The sequence below is a fragment of the Gopherus flavomarginatus genome, chromosome 7 (assembly GCF_025201925.1).
Source record: "Gopherus flavomarginatus isolate rGopFla2 chromosome 7, rGopFla2.mat.asm, whole genome shotgun sequence".
In the NCBI taxonomy this organism is placed as follows: Eukaryota; Metazoa; Chordata; order Testudines; family Testudinidae; genus Gopherus; species Gopherus flavomarginatus.
The window spans coordinates 56581833-56608267 of NC_066623.1; the positions used below are offsets into that span (position 1 = coordinate 56581833).

The 26435-nt window shown below is 42.4% G+C and overlaps 1 protein-coding gene and 1 non-coding gene across 5 annotated transcripts in view; both read right to left on the bottom strand.

The window, feature by feature from the left end:
• The window catches only part of COP1 (COP1 E3 ubiquitin ligase), a 200083-nt gene that overhangs the window by 12133 nt on the left and 161515 nt on the right, over window positions 1–26435 (bottom strand). For 2 of the 4 annotated variants that reach the window (XM_050963164.1, XM_050963163.1), the window contains exon 19: window positions 25398–25496. The exons of 1 other annotated variant lie outside the window; for it this stretch is intronic. In XM_050963164.1, coding sequence (XP_050819121.1) covers window positions 25413–25496 — 84 coding nt within the window. In that variant the 3' untranslated portion in view covers window positions 25398–25412. Of the gene's footprint in view, window positions 1–21095; window positions 21549–25397; window positions 25497–26435 lie in introns of those variants that run through there. One more of the 4 variants, XM_050963166.1, reaches the window with a different exon arrangement.
• LOC127056060 (small Cajal body-specific RNA 3) lies at window positions 15452–15588 on the bottom strand. The gene has a single exon (XR_007775704.1). It is a non-coding gene; the product is annotated as a small Cajal body-specific RNA 3 (non-coding RNA).

The window sequence follows — 26435 nt, forward strand, 5'->3', positions numbered from 1 at the left end:
CAATATGAGGCTCCAATATGGGGCATCAGCAGATTTGAACCCTAGACCTGCAAATCAGATCCCTACCCAGACTGCTACCATGTAAACTACAGAAATAACTTATTGCCTATGGGAGGGACTAATGTATTGTGTGCAGCACTTTTGTTTATCTTTTGGAGGCAGAATTTCTTTGTGATGATGCAGTGTCTGTAGCCGTCAGAGGAAACATGCTGTGTGGCGTTTTAGGGAATAGTTAAAAGGTGTCTGACAAACAGGACACAAGGATCTTTCAGGGGATGGCTCTGACAGACCTGGCACAGGTTCTGGAGGCAGTGATCCCTTTTTCTTAGCCACTGAGTGCTCTGGGGGAGCTTCTCCCCTGAACATCTTCTAGCAGGTTTTGGCACCAAAGAACTGAGGAGGGCCTGTGTCTTTTCTTCGGCGCCGGCGAAAGGGATCAAGGAGCCTCACATATCTCTGGCGCGGCATTCTGTATTGAGGCCAAGGTATTTGTGGCACTCTCCACAAGTGCCAGCTCTGATACAGGGCGAAGTGTTACCCCCATAAGCAGACACTTGAGCCTGGCCGCTCTATCTTTGAGTGGGGCTTAAAACCTTTACAAACGTGACATTTGTCACTGCTATGAGATTCTCCCAAACATTTTAGGCAAGATGGATGCGGGTCATTGACCGGCACAGGCTTGTTGCAAGACTGGCAGGAATTAAACCCCAGAGAGTGAGGCATCGTTCTGATACCAAAAGATTAATTTTAATCAAAAAGACCTAAAAACTAAAACCCAGCATTAAAATCTAACTCAACTAACTTTAACTAGCTAACTCATTTCCAGTAGTAACAGGGAATATATACAAGGGAGCAAGGGAAGAACTAGGCACAAGTAGTCAAACTGCTCTAACAAAAGTCACCGGTGTTAAGAAGGAACTGAAGGACATTGGGGATAGCACCACGCTCGTATACCTACACGATGCCTCATGTAATGGCAGAGGGCACACAGGCCAGCCCAACAGGTACTGTTGAGAGAAAAAAGTTCCCTGACAACTGTGCATGGAGTGCACACATACCTACAGTGGAATGGACATGTGCAAATACTTGAAGAAAATATATTACCTCACCCATGCTGTCTTTTGAAATTCCTAGGACCAACACTGCTAATATGAATTCTATACATCATTCTGACAATTATTTTCCTTTTCACATGTGAAGATCAAGTCTCTTCAACACAAAAAAAGATCAAATTAGGATTATTTGGAAAGAAATGTGCAACAGCCCAGCAAACGCAAGAATGCACCCAAGTGCCTCTTTCCAGCTTCAGCTGTTAATATAAAATGGGATTTTTTTTTTTTAAGTTTCTACTTGCTACCTGATAACTGTATATTTTGTAACAATGGAATTATTCACACAGCAAGAGACAAATTTTTCTGCATGTGTGCGTGCGCGCATAAAAATAGAGAGAGGGAGTTACCCAATTTGTGTCACGTCTGGTACAAATGTGCGTGTTCTCTTGTCACACAGGCGTTCACAGACTCTCTACCAGATCCTACATCAGGAGCAAGTTTATAAATTAGTACTTTCATCATCATAACACAGGCACAACCTGCAGCTCCTATAGAAGACAAGATGTGGACTAAGCAGAAATTCACTTCCCAGCCTGTTAAATCCCTCCACAGCATTTTAATGCAGACCAACGCCTTTAACCTCTCTCTCTTATTCAGACTTTCCTTTAGATAAATCTCTCAAAACTAAAAATGTTTTCTGGTATTTTTTTGCCCTGCATTTTCCATCTGAGCCACATGTAGATCCCTTGACATAAGTGACATCTATCTCACTTTATTAAAGCCCCTATAACGAAGGAACCCTTTATTAGTGCCTCTCTTTTTTGGATTTCACAGTTAATGCATTTTTTTCTGCTTTTATTTGTGCTGAATTCAGCACAATATCCTATCGTATAACTGGAAGCTCATTTACTATCATACATACACAAATTTATGCCTTCACTAACAGCATATGGGGGCACAGCGGAAAGTAGTCAAACACTTGCTCCAATGAGAGACATTCGCATTAGAAAGCAGCCATTTGCCAGCCAAGTGTGAAATTATTTTTTCTTAGCATGACCTTTCCTTTCAGAATGTGCTTTTCAGAAAAGCAAGATCAAGAGGGCAATTCAGGACCTGGCTGGAACAAAAAAGCGTGTCTGATTGCATGTGTGTAGGGAGCTGCCCACAGGTTGCTATTGATTTATCCCATTTTGCGAGGTCCTCTGAACCCTAGACAGAAACAAATAAGGCCCACAAATGAGAGGAGGAGGGGCCTGTAAAAATGGGGGTGGGATTTGGTGATCTTCTCTGAAACTTTTATGCAGCATCTCTGTATTTCAGTCATTCTGACATAAAAATGTATACAAATAAGCACCTACCTGGAATTTACTTGGAATTCAGTCTGAAATAATTTATCAGTGACAAATTATGCTACAAACACCATAAATGACAGCGGCCCAATGTCTAGTGCACAGTTCCCAACAGGCAGGCAGAGACAGACATTAAAACCAGTGTTTGTCAGTATCAGTATTATGAAAATTCCCCCTCCCCACACGAGGGAATGCTGAGCTTCACTGCCCATCTCCTATCCACAACAAGGTCTCCAAAGCCCCCATCCCTACACAGCCATATCTCATGGGACAGACTTACATTCCAGGCACTCTCCATAAGGAGTAAGTTTGAGGCTTTTAATGAAATCTCAGCTTTATACAAATACAGCAGGTAATAAGCCTGCAACACTACATACAAACAAGCAACAAGTTAGCATCACTATTGGAATACCACAAGAAATGGCTAGGTAAAGGCCTAGTGTGGATTGCCTTTGCCCATCTATTTATATTTGAAAGCCCGAAACACCTATTTGGTGATTCCAAACCAAGTTACGCACCAGCTAGTCTGAGGACTGCACAGGCCCAGGAGGAACCAGCCATTATCACTGTTGTATATGTTCTCTCCCTGCTTCCTCCTCTCCTACTGTTTGTTACTTTCACTTCTCACATCTTGTCTTAAACTAGAGTCAGTTCTTCAGGACACAGGCCAGGCTGTCGTGTTTGTGCAGGGCCCAGCAGAATGGGGCCCCAGGTACTGTTCATTACTGCTGCTATTCTTGTTCTTATTCCCTGGGCTCACTCCACCAGAAGGAACTAAAAGATCAAATACACACATTGGACTGCTCTATAAGATGCTCCCAGGTCCTGAAAAAACTAATATTTAGAACCATAATGGCAACAATTCTGTTAAAAAACCAAGAGTGCGCAATAGAGGAAGGGTATGTCTACACTCGGAGCTAGGGCTGTGATTCCCAGCTTGCAGAGACATGCTCGTGCTAGCTCGCTAAAGACAGTAGTGTAGCCATGGTAGATTGGACAGTGGTGCGCAATGGCAAGGGATAGCCAGGCAAGTACAAACCTCCCTGGACCCTGTGGGTAAGTACTTGGTGCAGTTAACCCATTGCTGCTTCCCGCATACTGAGGCTCCAATACTGTTTTTAAGCACACCAGCTTGATGAGAACTAGCATGAGAATTCTGAGAGAGCTGGAAATCACAGTCCCAGCTCCAATGGCAGACATAGCCTAAGGGCTTATCTACATTTAAAATCCTAGAGTGGCATAGCCGTGCTATGGCGACAGGAGGGATTCTCCTGCCTGCTTAGGCAATCCACCTCCCCGAGAGGCAGTAGCTAGGTCGATGAATAATTTTTCTCTCACTCTAATGCTATCTACATTGGGATTTAGATTGGCTTAACTATGTCACTCAGAATTATGGACTTTTCACACCCTGACTGATGTAGTTAAACTGACCTGATTTTCTAGTGTAGACCAGGCCTATGAGACGCAATCCTAAAAGCACTTCAGTGTACTGGCATTTGGGTAGGGGAAGAAAAGAAACTCAACTATGTAGGGAACTTCTAATTTTTGTGCAGAAATTGCACTGCAAGATCTATGACAGGCAATCACTCATCACAAACTGGAAAGAGAAAGCAGGAGACTAAAAGCCCACAGTGAACCAAACAAAATCTGAAATTGAAGAGTCAGTGTGCAATACAATCACAGCTATTACAGCAGTATGGCTAACACCACAGTTGCAGCCCAAGCTGGTTAAAACATGGCCCTGATCTTGTATCAGAGGGGACCAAATCATGCCCCTGAACAGTGCTAACCTTGGATAGTGTACATGGGCCCAGATACCTGTGTACGCTCCCATATATTTTCCTTTTCTTTCCTGTTCTCTTGACCACTCAAAAATGGATATTGTATATCATCTACACAACTCTGGCTGAAGACAACCGGAGCATGCTCCCACTGAAGAGTGATAAATCGTTTCTCAGTGGGTCTAGTAGGGTTCGTTCTTGAATTACACAAAACTCATTCCCACTTGCTTTATGGAGCCCAATTCACTGTCTCGACACTGCCTGAAGCTCTCTTGGACCAGGCACAAAAGGTTGGTCCAAATATTAAAGCAGAGTCTCCTGCACACAGACCCTGACCAGCTAAAGGCTTGCTTCTTAATTGCCTAATTCTCCTACTCTGCCAGTGCTGAGTTTCATCCTCTAATTATCTGAATGATACAGGTTTAAAAACTGACCTAACAACCTTGACATTAATATTTTAAATTATTAATTCTCAATTCTATAATGCCAATAAATCACTTATGTGCAGATTTAATTAACAATGCAATCATTAAAAAATAATATTTTGCATTTATATTGCACATTTCACCAGAGGATCTAAAGACATGGTACAAATACTAATTAAGTCTCACGAAGTCCCCATTAGGTAACTACGTACTAACCTGTATTACAACTGAGGAAACTGAGGCAGTGCATTCACCTGACATGGCTTAAGCTGCAGAGTAAATTGGTGACAAAGACATCAATAGAACCCAGGAAGTTTTTACTGAGGAGATGGAATAAATATGCAGGGATGAATATAAAAGGTTAGTTTCCCTTATATAAATTCTGCTTCTGGAGTACATCGTTGATTCACAAACTGAAGGAAAACCCATTTCGAAGTTTACCCTCTGCCAAGCAGATTAAGAGCCCAAATTACTACTAGTCTAATCTAGTCACTGTTTCCAGCTCTGGACTCTAGGACACAAGCCCGGGCCCAGAACACTTATCCAATGCCCCTCCTTGGGGTGTGGGATACCACGCTCTCCAACCACTCTAAATCCTGAAACCCATGTCTTAGACTTCCTGAGCCTCTGTCATTTACACACATGCCCTCAGAGTTCCATCAGAGTGTGGGCACTCTGGGCTTTTAGTCTAGATCCTTCAGAGACAACATGGCAGGAAAACAAGGAATGCAGTCTTAGGAAAGGAACTTCTTAACAACTTTACTTCTATAAAAGCACTGGAGAACTCCTCCCCCGATGTCTGATTTCAACCCCTCTGTGGGTCTATGGTTTGTCAGCATTTCAGGCTGGGCAGAGTCCATACTGCTTGCTATCTTCTGCAAGGCCTCCTTACATGTGGTGATGACTGGCCCTTTGCACAGAGCAGAACCCCACTCTTGTGCATAAGAATGGACATACTGGGTCAGATCAAAGATCCATCTAGCCCAGTATCCGGTCTTCTGACAGTGGTCAATGTCAGGTACCCCAGAAGGTATGAACAGAAAATCATCAAGTGATCCATTCCCTGTTGCTCATTTCAATCTTCTGGCAAAGAGAGGCTAGGGTCACCATGCCTGCCCATCAGGATTATTAGCCATTGATGGACCTATCCTCCATGAAATTTATCTAGTTCTTTTTTGAACCCGGTTATAGTCCTGGCTTTCACAATCCTCTGGCAAAGAGTTCCACGGTTGACTGTGTGTTGTGTGAAGAAATATGTCCTTTTGTTTGTTTTAAGCCTGCTGCCTATTAATTTCATTTGGAGACTCCTAGTTCTTATGTTATGAGAAGGCGTAAATAAGACTTCCTTTACTTTCTCCATACCAGTCATGATTTTATATACCTCTATCATATCCCTCCTTAGTCTTTTCCAAGCTGAAAAGTTCCAGTCTTATTAATCTCTCTTCATATGGAAGCCATTCCAGACCCCTAATCATTTTTGTTGCCCTTTTCTGAACCTTTTCCAATTTCAACATATCTTTTTTGAGATGGGGTGACCACATCTGCATGCAGCATTCAAGATGTGGGCATACCAGGGATTTATATTGAGGCAATATGATACTTTCAGTCTTATTATCTATCACTTTCTTAATGATTCCCAAAATTCTGTTTGCTTTTTTGATTGCTGCTGCACATTGAGTGGATGTTTACAGAGAATTATCCACAAGGACTCCAGGATTTCTTTCTTGAGAGGCAACAGCTAATTTAGACCCCATCATTTTACATGTATAGTTGGGATTATGTTCTCCAACCTGCATTACTTTGCATTTATCAACACTGAATTTCATCTGCCATTTTGTTGCCCAGTCACCTAGCTTTGAGAGATCCTTTTGCAACTCTTTGCAGTCTGCCTGGGACTTAACTATTTTGAGTAGTTTTGTACCACCTGTAAATTTTGCCACCTGTTTACCTCTTTTTCTAGATTGTTTATGAATATATTAAATAGGACTGATCTCAGTGCAGACCCTTGGGGGACACCATTATTTACCTCTCTCCATTGTGAAAACTGACCATTTATTCGTACTCTTTGTTTCCGATCTTTTAACCAGTTACCAGTCCATGAGAGTGACAGCTTACTTTGCTTATGTGCCTTTGGTGAGGGACCTTGTCAAAGGCTTTCTGAAAAATCTAAGTATACTATATACACTGGATCCCCTTGGTCCACATACTTGTTGACCTCCTCAAAGAATTCTAGTAGATTGATGAGGCACGATCCCTTTGCAAAAATCATGTTGACTCCTTCCCAACAAATTATGTTCATCTGACAATTTTGTTCTTTCCTATAATTTCAACCAGTTTGCCTGGTACTGAAGTCAGGCTTACCGGCATGTAGCTGCAGGATCTGGAGCCCTTTTTAAAAACTGACATCACATTAGCTATCCTCCAGCCATTTGGTACAAAAGCTGATTAAAATGATAGTTACAGACTACCGTTGTTAGTTCTTCAATTTCACATTTGAGTTCCTTCAGAACTCTTGGGTGAATACTATCTCTAGTCCTGGTGACTTATTACTGTTTAGTTTATCAATTTGTTCCAAAACCTATTCTAATGACACCTCAATCTGGGACAGTTCCTCAGATTTGTCACCTAGAAAGAATGGCTCAGGTTTGGGAATCTCCCGCACATCCTCAGCCATGAAGACCCATGCAAATAATTCATTTGGTTTCGCAGCTGTGTCCTTATCCTTGAGTGCTCCTTTAGCATCTCAACCATCCAGTGGCCCCACTGGTTGTTTAACAAGCTTCCTGCTTCTGACGTACTTAAATTTTTTTTTGCTATTACTTTGAGTCTTTGGCCAGCTGTTCTTCAAATTCTTTTTTGGCCTAATTATATGTTTACACTTCACTTGCCAGAGTTTATGCTCCTTTCTATTTTTCTCATTAGGCTTTAACTTCCACTTTTTAAAGGATGCCTTTTTGCCTCTCATGGCTTCTTTTACTTTGCTGTTTAGCCTCTGTGGTACTTTTTTGGTTTTCTTAAATGTATTCCCCAAATTAAAAAACATAGTAAGTTGAGCCTCTATTATGGTGTCTTTAAAAAGTTTCCATGCAGCTTGCAGGGATTTTACTTTTGGAATTGTACCTTTTAATTTCTGTTTCACCAACTTCCTCATTTTCGTGTAGTTCCCCCCTTTCTGAAATTAAATGCTGCAGCGTTGGGCTGCTGTGGTTCTTTCCCCTCGCCACAGGGATGTTAAATTATATTATATTATGATCACTATTGCAAAGTTGTCCATCTGTATTCACTTCTTGGACCAGATCCTGTACTCCACTTATGACTAAATCAAGAATTACCTCTCCTCTTGTAGGTTTCAGGACTAGCTACTCCAAGAAGCAGTCATTTAAGGTGTCAAGAAACAATCTCTGCATCCTGTATTGAGGTGACACGTATCCAGTCAATATGCGGATAGTTGAAATCCCCCATTATTATTGAGTTTTTTATTTTAATAGCCTATCTAATCTCCCTGAGCATTTCACAGTCACCATCACCATCCTGGTCAGGTGGTCAGTAATATATCCCTACTGCAGGGCCTCCACCTCTTTGCTACGTGCTTCAGATCCATCAGTCATACTGCCCCTCACCCGTTCCCCCGACTCCATCCCACCCGCTATTCTGGTGCCTTCCTAGAAAGTCTATTGTTCCATGGGAACGGCCTAGTAGTTGAGTCATTCAAGTTGATGGAATGCTCTCTGTGATGGTCCTTCAATGAGATTTCCTGGGCAGGACAGTGGTCTATAATGCAGTACAATACTCTGCCCTCAGGCAAATCCAAACTTTGGCTCAACCGATGAGACAAAACAGAATTTATAATTTGATACAGAAATGGCCCACTGTGTTACAAAGCTTTCTTCTGGGGAAACTCGTTGCATACTCATTGAGATACTTTTCCTGGTTGCTATTACATGTATAAAATTGTGTGGCCAAAATTTTTAAACCTAAGTGCCTGAGGTTCCTAAAATCCACATATGGTCAGCTAATAAGACTGGCCTGATTTCAAGTAGCGTTGAGCATTGACAAATTCCACTGAAGTCAATGGGAGTTAACGCACTCAGCATCTTTGATAATCAGGCCATCATTATTAAGTTCCTAAATATGGATTTAGGAGTCTAAACTCAAATGGGCAGAGTGCAGCACCTTCCTCCTCTTGGAGATGGTTCACAAGGTCCTGGCTTCCTTGAGGGTCATTAGAGGGCAGGCATAACTGCCAGAGCTGTAGCAGAAGTATACCGTTAGAGACTTGAGATCATTTAGAACCCTGTGAAATCATCAGAACTGGAAAAAAATGTACCAAACTTATTTGGTCAGTAAAAGTATAAATGAGGAGGAGTGGACGGGCATGGCCACTAAATGGGAATTAAAAAACCACACTCAGAATAAGAAAACGTTGACGCATGAGCATGTTTATTTTAATGTCCAAATGGAGGGAGTCAGATATATTAGCATGGGTTAACAAGGAAATAAATATTGCCTATGAAGGTAAGCAAGACAGAAATAGGGTCAACACTAGCGGAGTACTTTGGCAGAGAATTTTTTCAGCCCACTTCTCAACTGTTTTAAAGAAGACTTAACCAAGTCAGACTTTTTGTTACTGTTCATCTTATCTAGTTAGGCTGTCAGCCATTTGGGGCCAGGGCTGTTAGTAGATGTTTGTAAGCCCCCCAGCACAATGGGATCCTGATGCTGATTGCATTAGGGTAGCAATTAGTATCCCTGGACACTCATCACTACCTCCCAGCTTTGAAAATTTTGGACACATTTGTTATAAACAGACCTATACAATTTCATTTTGTGCTTCAGCATCAATGTACCTAGGGGATTACACAGGGGTCAGGTATATGAGGAACACACACTAAGAAATGTGAGGGGTTCATTGCATCTGCAAGCATTCTAATTATCCTTCTGGAAGGACTAGATGCCTGGCAGCAATGAAAAGTCAAAGCCTCCATTTCTCTCTTAGCAAGCAATGATATTGTTAATGACAACAGGCGCATAATGCTTATAGCTCTAAACGTGGGCATGGAAGATAACATCTCATGGCACTGTGCACCAACGAGTGGCACTAGTGTGCGTGTGTGGGGAGGGTGGGGGTGGAGGAAGAGGGCACGGAAGAGAGGTACTCAGGAAATAGTGCAGTTTCTACAAGGGGAGAAACGCTGTAATTACAGCATGGGGCTGAATATGGGCCTAAGATGTTTTCATAACAGAGTTTGGGAGTAGTTGAGAGAGAGATGAGGCAAGTGTCAGGAAAGCCAGAGGAGAAGACTTCAACAGTCCAGGCAAAGGATGATCAAGATCTGGACAATGTTTTACGAAGTGGGGAAGGACTTTTTGGTGATGAAGAAATAAGACCAGCAAGACTCAGTGATGGAATCTATATGGGTGAAGGGAAGGAATGGGCAAAGCCAAACACGGTACCTGCTGCTAGGATGGGGCACAGACAGCACTGTCATGTACCTGAAGCCCTGTATCCCCCGAGTTTGTCTACATACTAGTTTAACTGAACTACACACACGCGCGCACACTAGCGCTACGCCATACACCAGTTCACCACAAATGCCTCTGAGTTTTAAAGATTGATTTTATCTACACAAGTTGAAAATCTGTGTTGACTCTGAAAAAAATTCACTACCAGAATTATGACATCCTTCAAAATTCAGTTCTGCAAATTTCTAGCAAAAAGGACCAAGCACGATGCTACAGGACTGAAAACCTCACTACTGCAATACAGACAAGGCATTGCAACCTTTACAGCACTACAGTGCCTTCATTAGTCTCCAGAGATAGAAAGCTTTTCTGAAAATACTGGTGCAGAAGGCTGAAGTACTTGGGGGTAGTGTGCAGTTACAGATTTTGACCAGCCAGAGCGTTTTTTTCTAGTGTGAAGGTAAGTTATGCAGGAGGGGATGTGAGACTGACTGGAAAATGGTTAGAACCCATATGCATAGAGAGTAGTTTTGATGTTATCTTCTACTGTGCTTTTAAATGTCTTAGCCTTAAAGTACAGTTTTAATCTGAAAAGTTTAAAAACAGTCACATTTTTATTTAACAGGTCCATTGGTTCCCTGTGCATATGAGTGTAATACACTTAGAGGCATAAGGTTTACTTACTCCCTTTCTAGACCTGTTTGTACAGCAGAAACAACCCAGCTAAAGAGTAAGTGAGGTTGTCCTATATATCAACAGAATTGTTTCAAAATGCCCTGTTACACCAGAGAAAACCCACAGAAGAGAATGGGGTGCAGAGGTGCAACAAGGAAATACACCCTGCTTGACTTTCAGAACTCTGAGTTTGCAGAGCTGACAGAAAAAAGTATCTTTTCACGTGTAAACAAAAGATGTTTGCTCTGGGAATCATCAAAAAAGAGGATAAACGTGGAACCCCGTGCCACTTTAAAAGAGTTAGTCTTCAGAGTAAAGTCACATTGTTCAATATCGCTACTAATCACCAAAACACAAATGTTTGCAGTGTTGTTGTAGTCCTGTTGGTCCCAGGATATTAGACACAAGATTTTGAGTTACACAGAGCTCTTCAGGTTTGAAGAAGAGCTCAGTGTAGCTCAAAAGCTCATCTCTTTCACCAGTACAAACTGGTCCAATTAAAAAAAAACAACAAATCTTGGGAATTGAGAGAAGTTGTGATGAACTGAAGTTTAGTTAGAGCTGATCTGTTATAGGGATAAATGAGTTTCTGTCCATAAAATGTAAAGCATTGTATTAATCCAAACAGCTGTGTACAGTATAGATGACAAATATTCAATTTCTCCTTAACATCTCACTATTGATCTTTTTTTTTGCGCAGGGGAGGAGAGGGAAATGGAGAACAACTACTCTTAGGGTGTTAAGAGCTACAAGCAGAAGTTCAACTTCACACACTTTTGCACACGTGCAAACAAAAACAATTGCTCATTAGTCACATTAGAACTCAGACAAGCTGTTGAAAGTTGCCATCTCTTCCATTTTTCAGAAGATAGCCCACGTTTGACAGTATCATCTCAAAAACTTGGCTTGTAGCACATTAAAGTATCTGAAACAGACAGTGCAATACACATGCCATGCATGACACCTTCAGTTTGTCTTGCAGAATAAACTGTTAAAGATGGTAATCCTGCCTTTGCATGATCTGAAAGATTTAAATGTGGCCTACAGCCTGCATCTGAATTAATGCCGAAGGGGACAAGGAGTCAGTACCTTATATAACTATCTACTAGACTGGTCCAATGAACCTAAACCTGTCCTGCATGCAGAGGGTCAACTCAAGTTAGTAGCATACACTAGGTACACAGCTCAATAGCTAGAAGTCACTTCCAGTCTCATTCTTCTGCAATGTTTTACAGATATAAAAATGAGAACTTAAAAAAATTAAACTCAGTCCATGGTGAAAAGGCAAGTAGTTTATATTCTGCCTCATTTCATTTTGACAGATTTACTGATTGTGATAGCAAAAGATTAGACAGAGATGCATGAGTCCCAACACCACAGGGGAATTCCCTATTCCTGTCATACTGAAAAATCATTTCCTTTCATTCACCCCTCACTTCTAACTCAAACTAATACTTTGAATATACTAGTCTGTCTGCAATTTTGTTATTGAATAATTTCAAAAAGATGACAGGACCATATATCCTACCAAGTAACGGTGCCAACATATATAAAAATTCCCACCTAAAAATATGTTAGGTTCAGTTATGGTTGCTAGACTGCATAAAAAGGAAGGAACTAAAAACTGAAATCATTCAATACACCATTTATGCTCCCTTTTTAACCCTAATTACTACTTTTGTACAACTCACAGCCCACGAGTATCTCCACGAACGCTGGCCATGTGATCTGATGAATAGCAGAGTTAGTGTGGCTTTCATACATTACAAGGTATGCAGCTTTGCATGGTTCTGTAGGGCTATGCCTGAGCTCCCTCACATGCCAGGCAGAATGTCTGGGCCAAAGCACTGGTACATCAAGGGCTCCAAGTTTCTATCCTACACAAGTTCTTATACCTGCCACATCAGCACAGCATGAGTGCCTTCCAGTCACGCATTAAGTACCGTAACAAGTAGCTGTAATGTGTGGTTTGTTTTTTTTCTTGCGTGGGACTACAGCCTCAGTGTGTTGGGCCAGCACTGCTGAGGGAGCCCTTCAAGCACCAATGTTGTGGCACAGGCACCCTGGGTTCTCCTCACAACCTTAGTTCCCTGCATGCTTATGGACAGAGCCCCTTGCTTAAACGCTCCTAATGCCTCAAAGTTTTGTTCAACCCCTATTTACTCTGCTTACCCCCCACATCTCTAGTCACACTACTTGTATCCCTACTTGCCCCCATGTCCTCCCAAAGCCTCACTGCATGCTTCTGCCTACATATCCAGCCACCTTGCTCAACAGAAGTATATGTAGAGCACAGCGAATCACATACTTGGTGTCAATTGCACGCCAAGATTCAGGGAGACAGTCTGGCAGAACTGGAATACTGAAATAGCTGATGGATCTAAACAGTTCCATCAGTGAGTGATTAACCCAAGAAAGGAAAAATGTGTTATCTTTACATTTTAAAATTCCAGGAGTGGCTTATGGCCAAGATGAGATCAGATTATGAAAGATTTTTGGAACTTGTGGGAAGTATGGTTGTATAATAGTGAATGCAAAAGAAAGTGAGGAAAATAGGAGCATTTTAAAATCTTTTCTTTGCAAAAGTTAGTAATTTTTTCACTAAAATAATTTCACAGAAAATGCAACTTTTCTCTGAAGAGTCACTGCACCAGATCTGGACACTAAATTAAATGCAAAAGCATTACACAGAGGGTTGTGAGTCCTGTTTTAAGCAAAAATTTCAGTGCAACCTTATCAATGAAGTCCTGTTGATACTGCTGTAATACCATGTGAAAATGCCAGCATGACCAACATGAGCATTTTTATAATGTCCATTAAATACATAATGGGCAGTGAAGCCCAAGCCCCAAAGCTCCCTGGAGTTCATACTTATGGTATTAGGTACTGACTGTTCATTTAAAAATAAACCAAACAAGGTAATAAAACAGGATCACTTGTCTGCATAAGAGAATCAGGACTAGAACAATAAGGGTGTCAGGAGTCAGATGCTTTGGTAAAGCCTAGTCCACTGAATGTAAACCTTTCCAGAGGTCAGACAGAATTGCAAATACAGATGCACTGACATAGCTGCAAAGGCAGCCTGTGGGTCATTGCCCATGTAATGCAGTAGGGACTGTCTGTGTGGGGAGTGGAAGAGCAGGGGAGGACTTTAGGGGATGGACGATGCCAGGGCCTGTAACCTGAGCTAGGTAAGGGAGGGGAAAGGTCAACACCTTTGCCCGGGAAGGGGGACAAAGGAAGGGAGCGGCAGGAGGGAGGCAGTTTGAGTTTGGGCTTGGAGCTGTGTGGGCGGAATTCAGGGTATCCTAGCTAGGATCCAAGCACCCTGAAAGCCCAGAAGGACTCGGTGGAGGGGTCCTGACTGTGCCTGCAAGCTCTGCTGTAACCTGTGTTCCTGTTGTCCAATAAACCTTCTGTTTTACTGGCTGGCTAAGAGTCACTGTGGGTCCCAGGAAGAGGGGTGCAGGGCTGGACTCCCCCACACTCCGTGACAACTGACACCTCTACCCCGATATAACGCTGTCCTCGGGAGCTAAAAAATCCTACCGCATTATAGGTGAAACCACGTTGTATAGAACTTGCTTTGATCCGCTGGAGTGTGCAGCCCCCCCCCCCCCCCGAGAGCTGCTTTACCGTGTTATAGCCGAATTCGTGTTATATTGGGTCACGTTATATTGGAGTAGAGGTGTATTTCCTTTTAAAAAAACAGCAAATTATTCACTTGGAATTATTAACCATATACCCTTCCTGAACTCATCCATTGGGTCATTACCTTCTCTTCCAAATCTATCAAGTCCCACTTGTGTAACTATGTCTATAAGAAATCAGCCAATTCATAATGACTCAAAAGGTCAGATGTGGCTAGTTGGAACTTGTACCCAGTTAAAAAAAGGAAAATTTATGTAACTGTATATTTTGTTGTCGTTCTTCTCACCACGCCCTTTTTGATGTCAATTTTCTTTTGAAAACTACATGCTCTTTGTGTTTCAGTAGAGGTTTCATTGCACTTAGCACCCTGGGGTCCCAATACTAACTGAGGCCTTAAGGGTGCTACAACAATATTTCAAAAATATTAAGAGCAGGAATATCTGGATATCAGGGCCTAGAGAATGTCTCTTCCCTAAGAGAAATTTACTGACTGCTACGGCCAGCTTGCTTAGCCTAATGAGTGCTTAAAAAAAAAAAAAGAAAAAAAAAAGAAAGGACTTTTCACACAAAGCCTGACAGCTATGATTACAGCCTTAGCTGAAAAATAAGGATCTGGGTAACTACCGGCAATTATACTCAACTCTGAAAATTACAGAGGGAACCTTGCCCGGTGGCACTCCCTCACCCCTAATCCATTACAGGTGCATTGTACCACTGCCTGTGGCCTTGTGTACCCTACAGGAAAAAGTTCATCTAACCTATGCAATTTGAGTTACGTGAATAGCATAACTCAAGTCGACACAGCTTGGATCTACTTACCGTGGGGTCCACACTATGCAATGTTGATGGGAGACGCTCTCCCATCGACTCCTCTTACTCTTCTCGAGCCGGTGGAGTACAGGAATCGACGGGAGAGTGATCTGCGGCCGATTTAGCAGGTCTTCACTAGATCTGTTAAATCGACCACCGATGTGTCGACCCCCCCACTAAGCACAGACAAGCTCTGTGGAGACAGGTACAGGAGTGGGGAATAGGTCTGGATGAGGGTGAAACACAGTGTATGGAGGGGAACGATCAGGTTTAGCTAGCTGTCCTAAACCAGACAGAGACCTCCACTTTATTCTAGGAAGACTGCAAATGCAGACAAAAGACATTTCATTTGTCCACATGGTCAGACCCTGCAGCTTCCAGTTCTAGTGTGTTTCATTATTAAAAGACCTTTTGTTACATAATCTTTTTTATCCCAGGCCTCAGCTGCATCAAATCCTAAATTAAACACACTTTAATGCATGCAAATAAGCTAAAGAAAAAAGGATTCAGATTGCAGAAAAATATAATTAAGTAGGCAAATTTAACCCAGAAGGTCAAAACCATTATTAGCCAGTGTGTGAGAGGTTGCAAAGAACACAAAGGGAAAGATGTGCACACCACACACATACATAATGGCATTATATGAGGCACTCAAGTCTCCTTTGCAATTAACTTGGGGGAACAGCTCATTGGAAATGTTAAAAAAGTTTACTTCTGCTAGCCTGACAGGTCAGAAAAGCTTTGATTTTATCAGGCCCAAAGATCTCCTGGCCTTGACTGTGCTCTAAACCATGCAGAACAGCAAGCTATTGGTGCATTGACAAGCCAATGTCCTTACAGTAATGCCACTGAACATTAAACTGCTTTTGAATAAGGATATGCATATTAAATGATTTAGAATATATGATCTGTCACTGGATGGTAGAAAAGAGGACAGGGATTTGGATTCCCCATGGCACTGACTGGTGAGTCAGAGCTACCCAGGCTCTCTGGGTATGTCTACACTGCGATACAACATCCACGGTTGGCCTGCGTCAGCTGACTCGAGCTCGGTGTGTGGGGTTGTAAAACTGCAATGAACACGTTTGGGCTTGGGCTGGAGCCTGGACTTGGGGACCTGCGAGAGGGTGCCAGAGCCCATGATCCAGACCAAGCCCAAATATCTGCACTGCAGTTTTATAGCCTCCACACCCCGAGCCAAAATCAGCTGACAGGCCAGCCATGGATGTTGTATTGTAGTGTTGACATATCTTTTATGCCAGGATTTCCAGAAACCTCACATGGGAACAAGGGGTTAAATAAATGGATTGTGTTTTAAAAAAAATATTTTTGTAAGTGACTTTCACTTTACTTGAAGGAAAAATCATGCTAGCTAAAACCAGGTATAGCGAAAGGAAACAATGTATAAGTACCAAAGTCTGTTCTTCAGTTCTGTCCTGCAGCACATGCTGCTATAACAGTCCTGGAGCTCTCCTGAGCCAAAAGTGTCCATTACACATAATTGCCTGATGGTTTGGGGATAATCCAGAGACTATATTCATTCTCTTTTGTTAATCTTTTAGCCAGGATTAGAATCCAGATCCCAAAAGCTGATCATCAAATGCATTAAATCGATTCCAGCAAACCTCGAATAGTGACCTGGTAACACTAGACTTTTATGATGTCCACCTACTTCAGATAAAATGAATCCTGTTTATTGGATGCTGAAATATTTTCCATCTCCCTAGTAACATACTGCACTGACTTAACCTATTCCATTCCATAGCTTACAATGGTAACTTTTGTCTGTCTAACAGAAGCATGCTCATTTTTAACAGACAGCAAAGCAAAAAAGACAAAAGCAAAACAAAAAAACCTCTGCCTACTCATGGTGCTACTTAGCAGTGTGCATATCAGGGAAGCGAGTGCATGGAATCTGTAGAGACTGATAATTTCTTCACATTGTAGGAACATAAACTTTACTCAACAGCATCTCACCTTAGTGAAATGTTTATCATATTTGAAGACAACTCAATCATTTTTGTTGAGCATTAAGTCTCGCCACAGATTACTCTATATTCAAAGCAATGAATAGGAAATCAGGTTCTCAACAGTTGGAGGGGATTTTATCTTTAAACCCAATTCATAGGACAAGTGAAATCACCTCTCCTTTATAATGAATAATTTTGATACAGTTGGCGTCAGTTTTGCACAATGGCTGTAAAAAATCTTCAGATAACTGAAATTGAAGTGACAGTGGTATTTTAACACTCAATGTCATTATGAATGCATGTAGAGATTACCAATGACATATGATCAAAAAGGAAAGAAAATTCCAGCAATAACAGAAATGCATTAAGATACCAAAGATTCTAATAGCAAAAGGCAAGTTTAAAAGGATTCAAACAAATAAGGATTAAAATAATCTAGTATTGTTGCTTCAACGATACAAGAGAACAAAACTCTGTTGAGAGACATGGTATTTGCCTGGATATCCTTCAGCTGCATAAATATTAGAAAAGCCAACTTGAAGAAGATAGGAGGGGTGAAAGAAGTAGTATTTCTCCTATATTTGATTACATGTTTAATCTATATCATCCTCTCTGGACTAGTGCCCTTTAAATATTCCTCCTGCACAGCTGTTGATTTACCCCTCAATAGAAGTCATGATGACTGAACCCCGAGCGAATGGCAATCATACATTGCCATTTTATTGGCCTGTGTTGGACCTAGTTAAAGTATAGTAATATAAAAAAATAAGAGTAGAATACAGTTGTTAAAAGAAATCTGTTTTAGATACTTGATCCGCATTAAGTGAATTTCTGTCCTGAAATTTGTTGAATCTGTGTAACAAGCCCAAGGCCAAAATACCAATTATCTAAGGCCTGAATATGCAAGTAACCGATAAGAATGCTGTTGGGAGAGAAAGTCTGTACCAAGGGATGATAAGAACTCTGGGAAAAACAATGATGTTTTCTTAAGCCATACTCACTGATCCTCTCATCCCTTGAGAAACTTGATTAGGCCTATGTAAATCTTTTAGCAATAAAAAGAAGAAGACAGGAATTAAATCAAACCTGTTAAATCTTGATGTAAGAATGCTAAGTGCATAGGAGCGAGTGTTTATGACAGGAAGATAATTGATCAGAAACTAGTACCAACCGAAACCTAAGACTCACAACCATCAATGGGCTGAAGATAAGATAGGGCGGAGGCAACTGGATGACCCCCGGAAGGCATGCCGGAACCCACCTAAGCGCATTAAGGAGAGATAGAAGACTCGAAGATAATGTATAACTATCATGGATGTACCATCTGCTGATCAAGCTGATTAATGGTTACCCCAATCATGAACTGAGCATGATGAAGCAACTTCCGTACACATACATTGAGGCAAAGACCTATAAGAACAGGACTAGGGGACTGAGCTTTTTGAGTCTGGTCCTGCGACCACCCTCCGGGAGCATCGAATGAGCATCTGACACAACTCGGCTCCACTCTCATGTCCAAGCCACCTGGCCAGTGACTTGGCACGAGCAACTCTTAAGCTGGTAACTATAACAACCATTGCAGAACCTGTGTGAATGTTTGAGAGAGTGAATGATTATAACAGCTGTCAAAACTATTTTGTTGTATTTGCAATAAACGTGGCGTTTTCCCTTGTCCCTCTTACAAGATCCTGTTGGTATTATTTTATTAGTAATCTGATTCTTCAAAACAGATTAACAGACACAGTAAGAAAGGACTGAACAGAACACAATGGACTTCTGAGGAAAGGAACTATTTGTTTTACCAGGACTGAATATTACAGATTTCAATTTACAGTGAACTGGTTTATGTTTTTATCAGTAATAGAAAAAAGATAATTAATGATAATATCTAGATATGGTCATCTACAATTGTAGATCACGACTTCAAATGAACTGTTGCTGTAAGTAGTAGCATTTAAGAAAATATGCACATACAGTGTGTGTTTTTTCTGTATGGCGAGGGGCAAAGGGAGAGAAAACATGGCACAATGTGTGTCAGACTACTTCAATAACTTTTGTCTCAGGAAAACTGGGTTCAAATTTAGATTCACTGCATGAATTTCATGTAATAATCTCAACCCCTCTCAGTGTACAACTGAGAATATCACAAAACCACCATGCAACATGACAGTCTGCTCAAAAACATGTAATCACTTATGGTGCTTTATAGTTTCAAAGCTCTACATAGAAATTAGTCCTCACAGCACCCATCTGAGAAAGGTAAATATAATTCTCAGTTTACAGATGAAGCAATTGAAGCACAAAGAAGGTAAGTGAGTTGTCAAATGTCACCCAGGGAGTCAGTGGCACAAGTGGAATTAGAAACCATAAGTTCCTGGAGCTCAGGCCCATTAAACTACAGTGCCCTGGTCTACAATACACAGATATCGGAGGGGTAGCCGTGTTAGTCTGGATCTGTAAAAGCAGCAGAGAGTCCTGTGGCACCTTATAGACTAACAGACATATTGGAGCATGAGCTTTCGTGGGTGAATACCCACTTCGTCAGATGCATGTAGTGGAAATTTCCAGGGGCAGGTATATATATGCAGGCAAGCTAGAGATAATGAGGTAGTTCAATCAGGGAGGGTGAGGCCCTGTTCTAGCAGTTGAGGTGTGAAAACCAAGGGAGGAGAAACTGGTTCTGTAATTGGCAAGCCATTCACAGTCTTTGTTTAATCCTGAGCTGATGATGTCAAATTTGCAGATGAATTGAAGCTCAGGTTGAAGTGTTCTCCTACAGGTTTTTGTATATTGCCATTCCTAATATCTGATGTGTGTCCGTTTATCCTTTTCCGTAGCAACTGTCCCGTTTGGCCGATGTATGCCCACATATCTACACCAGCGACACCATCACAGGACCTTAGCAGATCAGCCACACCATCACTGGTTCATTCACCTGCACGTCCACCAATGTAATATACGCCATCATATGCCAGCAATGCCCCTCTGCTATGTACATCGGCCAAACTGGACAGTCGCTACGGAAAAGGATAAACGGACACAAATCAGATATTAGGAATGGCAATATACAAAAACCTGTAGGAGAACACTTCAACCTCCCTGGTCACACTATAGCAGACCTTAAGGTGGCCATCCCTGCAGCAAAAAAACTTCAGGACCAGACTTCAAAGAGAAACTGCTGAGCTTCAGTTCATCTGCAAATTTGACACCATCAGCTCAGGATTAAACAAAGACTGTGAATGGCTTGCCAATTACAAAACCAGTTTCTCCTCCCTTGGTTTTCACACCTCAACTGCTAGAACAGGGCCTCATCTTCCCTGATTGAACTACCTCGTTATCTCTAGCTTGCCTGCATATATATACCTGCCCCTGGAAATTTCCACTACATGCATCCAACGAAGGTAATATTCACCCACGAAAGCTCATGCTCCAAAACGTCTGTTAGTCTATAAGGTGCCACAGGACTCTTTGCTGCTTTGACTACACAGATAGGTCGACATAAGGCATCTTATGTCAACCTAATGTCATCTGCGTTTACGCTACCAGGATCCTTCCACCAACGTAACTCACCTGCTATGACGACTTAATTACGCCACATCCATGAGATGCATAGTGCTTAATTCTACATAGTTAGGTCAATGTAGTGGCAGCGTAGATGCTGTGTTGCTTATGTTGACTTATCTGGCCTCCAGGAGATGTCTCACAATGCTCTGCTGTGACCACTCTGGTTACTGTTCTCAACTCCACTGCCCAGCAGCCAGGTACACAGGAAACAGCCCCTCCCCTGTTAAACAACCAGGAACTTCTGAATTTTAATTTCCTGTTTGTTCGGCGTGGAAAGCTTACCCGCCCAGCTGATCATTCCAGCTCCACACTCCAAACATTCTCCTGCCTGGAGTACTTAGGAGGTGGTGGATCTTCTGGGTCTGTGAGGAGAAGAGGCTGTGCAGGCACAGCTCCGATCCAGCCGTAGAAACAGACATATACAAGCAGATCACTTGCAGCATAGGGGAGAAGGGCTACAGCACGGACACACAGCGGTGCCATGTGAAAATCAAGGAACTACGGCAGGCATAGCAGAAGGCAAGGGATGTGAACAGTTGATCTGGTTCAGTACCGCAGACCTGCCATTTTTACAAGGAGCTGCATGTCATTCTCAGCTGCGACCCCATCATGACCCCCAACAGCAGTGTAGTACCTCTGAGGAGTCGGAGACATGGGCCACCGAAGACAACACTGAGGAGATAGTCTTGGACAAGGAAGGAGGAGGAGGAGAATGGGAAACAGTTGAGTGCTGGATCCATTGTCTCAGAGAGCCAGGAGCTGTTTATAATCCCAGAACAGTCCAGCCAGTTGCAGCAGAGCAGCATATCTGAGAGTGATGCCAGGGAAGGAACCTCTGGTGAGTATGCAATTCCAATTAATATTAATAGGTCACATGTTCTTATATTCTACTTTTTATTTAAGGTAGAGTGGCTATTTGCTTCCCAGTGGCTGCACCAGATAGGAAGAGGGTGCCCTGCGAAAAAAGACTGTTTATGTACACAGGGATGTCCTGGGATTCCTTCCTAGAGATGTCCAGGAAACTTTCGTGGAACTACTCTGCAATCCTTTGCAGAAGGTTTCTGGGAAGGACTACCTTATTTCTTCCACTGCACTAGGACACTTTCCCATCCCACTCCAGTATTAATTCGCCAGGCATCATTGCAGTACACAGCATGGCAACATGAAGTCCTGATCTGAACCTGGATGCTTGCAGCAGTTGTTCCCCTGCCATCTCTGTTACCCTCAGGAGTATATCACCAGCTAGGGTTACCTACGGGAGATGGTGGCAGTTTACATTTAAATTGCTCAACTCCCTCTGCAGAACGACATTCCAACATCACTACGCTCCCCCTCCTGCCCTCACACATGTTCCACTAGGTGAGTGGGGCCAGGCAATATCCCTTTCACTCAATCCTGGGGGAGAGTACCAAGAACAACAGCTGCACATATGCAGAGGTATGACAGGCAAGGCCGCTGTTCTTTTAAAGACAAGATGAATGAGTTCTCCCCTCCCAATTTTATTCCGCTGTCTTCCCAAGACTTAATTCTTGTGACAGATCTTTCGGTGTCTATATCTACATGCAAGGAAAGTCCAGATCTTGAAAATGAAATCTTTATTAATTCAAAGCAGAAAGGGAGGAGAGGGACAAGGAATCTGAGGCACTGGGGGTGATGTGCATGGAAAAGAAGCGTAGCAGTCACATCAAGGTTCAGATTATGGTAGGCCCAATACAGAAAAGCAGCGCAGACATTACTGTGGATCATTACTAAAACAGGTTTTCAAAGCCTCCCTGAGACACGCTGCTCCACACTGAGCTCTTCTTATAGCCCTGATATCTGGCTGCTCAAAATTAGCAGACAGTCTATCCACCCCTACATTCCACTCCTGTGGAAACATCTCTCCCTTTGCTTCACAGGTATTATGAGGCACACAGCAGGCAACTATAACTATAGGGATATTTTTTTTCCACTGAGGTCTAACCCAGTGAGCAAACTGCACCAGCGACTCTTCAAATGGCCATAGGCACCTTCAACCACCATTCTGCACTTGCTGAACCTATTGTTAAACTGCTCCTTGCTGGTATCCAGGAGTACAGCTTGATGAGTCATGGGAGTAAGGGTTGGCTCGGTCTCCTATCCTAGGATAACTATTGGCATTTCAACGTCACCAATGGTAATTCTGCGGTCCGGAAAGAAAGTCCCTGCTTGGAGCTTTCTGAACAGACCTAGGTCTTAAAAGATGCACGCATCATGCATCTCCCAGACTATCCCATGCTGATGTCGGTAAAAAAAAAAGCCTCCGATGATCCACCAGTGCTCACAACACAATAGGTAAGTATCCCTTTCTGTTTAGATACTTTTTGGCAAGGTGGTCTGGTGCCAAGATAGGGAAATGCATGCCATCTATTGATCTACCACAATTAGGGAACCCCATTGTGGCAAAACCATCCACTATGTCCTGCACATTGCCCAGAGTCAGTATCCTTCTCAGCAGAAGACTATTAATGGCCTTACATACTTGGATCACAGCAACCCGCACAGTGGATTTACCAATTCCAAATTGAATCCCCACTGACTAGTAGCAGTCTGCCATTGCAAGCTTCCACACAGAATTTGCCACTCGTTTCTCCACTGTCAAAGCAGGTCTCATTTTAGTGTTGGAGATCAGCAGGGCTGAGGAGAGCTCCACACACAGTTCCTGAAAAGTGGCCTTTCACATACAGTAATTCTGCAGTCACTGATCACCATCCCGTAACTGCATAACAATGTGATTCCACTAGTCAGTGCTTGCTTCTCAGGACCAGAACCAGTGCTCCATTGTGTTAAGCTGCTGCACGACTGTGAATAGCAACGGGAATTGTTTCATACCAGCAGGGCTACTTGAAGGGTGCAGCGGTTCCTCTTGCAGCTCTGGAAATACTGCAGGATAAAGAGTGTAATATGTGCGACACTTGCCACAACAGTACACGCGTCCCTGCAGATGCTGTATGCACAGCTATGCCCACATTTTGAAAAAAAAAAAAAAAGACATGAAATATGGATTGCAGATAAAATTAGGGGAGAGAGAAAGCTGCATTATGGGATGTTGAAGCCACATTCCCAGTCACCCCTGTGAGAATGTTTTGGTCCCATGAAGCACTGCAAGCCCTTCCCAAAACCTCACTGCTCTCTGCATTGATGCAAGTGCTGCTAGGGAGGACGCGCTCCACCGACACAAGGTGTGTGTTGTGGACATACACAATAGACTTACTGTGGCAGCTAGATGTCAACTTCAGTTTGTAGTCGAGACATGGCCACTGTCTCTTGGGAGAGGCCAGCTACTGGAATAGTAAAGCCTTGTGTGTGTCAGACTGAGCTGCTTTGGGTTCAGGATCAGAATGGCAAAAGTGATGCAGGTTATTACTGAAGTCTACGGTCTGGTCTACACTGGCGTAGCTGAAGTCGACGCATCTTAGATCAACTTACTCTGCATCGCCCGAGATTGATGGCCACTTCTCCCCCGTCGACTCCGCTTCCGCCTCTTGTCCTGGTGGAGTTCCGGAGTCAACGGGGAGCATGTTTGGGGATTGATGTATCGCGTCTAGACGAGATGCGATACATTGATTCCTGATAAATCGATCACTACCCACCCGATCCGGCGGGTAGTGTAGACATACCCTATGGCTGGATCAATACCTGAGAGAAAGCTTTTACAGCTTGCCAATGAACTATATACATCTCTAACCATAATCGTGCATTCACCCTAAAAGATAAAAGCATGACAAAAAGTTTACATATTTTAGTTTTACAAGCACTTATAAATAAGCAAGCATCAGCAAAGCCAACATAACGTGGACAGTTGTACACTGGCTAACTGCATGCTATGGATTGACAGACGTAAGAGAAAAGTCTAAGGGCACATCTACACTTACCGGGGACTGACGCTGCGGCGATCGATGCCCCGGGGATCGATTTATGCTAAATCAACCGTAGATCGCTCTCCCGTCGACTCCTGTACTCCACCAGAACAAGAAGCATAAGGTAAGTCGACGGGAGAGCGTCTCCCATCGACCCAGTGCAACGTAGACCCTGCAGTAAGTTGGCCTAAGCTAAATTGACTCCAGCTATGTAATTCATGGTTCCTTTCAAGTAGCTGGAGTTGCGTAATTTAGGCTGACTTACCCCAGTAGCGTAGACAAGGCCTAAGAGACAAAGTATCCATTTCAACCTGTGCATAGTGGCTGGTAAAACATTTGTTAGTTTGATAACAGGTTGCTAGCAAGTGCTGACCTGTGTGCTACCTCAGATTTTCATAGGTCTTCCAACAGAATTCAGAATACTTGTTTTGTAATGTAAACTCAGATGTGAGGCAAGAATTTCCTGTACAGTAACCAATTTTGCACTAGTGAAAACAAGTGCACTGCAAAATGAACCCAAGCCCGTTCTTTTAATATGAACATGCTGCTTTTACTTTCAGCTCATCTCTTTCCTGTTTTTACCACAGCTTGTGCAAATTGACCAGTCTCTTGGTATGTTCAAATTGACATACAAGTTCTGAAACACTGTATGGAAATGGAAGCACCACTCACTTTCAATTCTAAATGAAAGATTTTCTTTATTCAGAAGAGATGTAACGCTTTCCACAAATACACTCTTTGTAAACTGTATCAGTTTCCACTGTTCAGTGGACATGAGGAGATCTCTAATTCAGTTAGAGCAGACTGCTGCACAGCATGTCTCTTTCAGCAGCATCAGGCTGACTGGCCACAGACAACCAAGCTTCCCAATCCAGGAGCTGTGGAAAAATTTATGCCAGACTCACATTTAGCAGTTTGAAGAACAATGCTAAGCTTCTGTCTATGGTGACATTCAGGAGGGATGCAATCACTTCCTTTCTCTGAACTGCATTTACATGCTCTCTGCAGATTGCAGGCCAAAGGAATTTTTATGGATCTGAACCAATCCTTCTTCCCAATCTCTCTCTTATCTTCCTTCTAATATATCTCATTATTATGAGTAAGTGGGAAACAATGCCATTGTCTTCTCCGCCAGCTCCCCAGACTGTGTCGACTATACTTGTCCCTTTAACTTAATATTCACTTCAGACACACCGAAGTGTATTTAAAAAACCTTAGCACACTGAACCCCTGGCAACGCAGTAAATTGTTTGCTTCATTCCAGGTTCGGCAATCCAGAACAAGAGTTTGGGATAAAGTGATTATGGTATGCAATAAAATACAAAAGACTAAAGTAACTTGAGTGTTATTTGCTTTATAAAAAATCCTCTTTCAAATTGTATAATCAAAACACCTTGAAAGTGCTGCACAATCCTGTTTAGCTGCAACAACCCCGATGTTATGGGTAACCTTTAGCTGTGTTTAATAAGGATCCACTGTTTTATGAAATATAATTTGGTTTGGTTCAGATTTATTTTTAAATGACTCCCTGCTGTAATGGGTATTTGTTTGTAACTCATTCCTCAAAGCAGCTATTAATGTAATTCTATTTCCAGATTTATTTTGTTTGGCTAAATAGCTTGTTCTTTATAGGTACTTTCAATTAAGACCCACTGTGCCCTCCAAAGCAAGATCCATCTTTTACTCTGTAGGTACAGCACCTAGCACACGGAAGGCAGTAGGAACAACAATAATCAGCAGCAGGTCAAGGTAAACCCCAACTAGGAATGAGCAACTCTTCTTCAAAGATGTAAAATAAAGGACATGACTAATAAAAG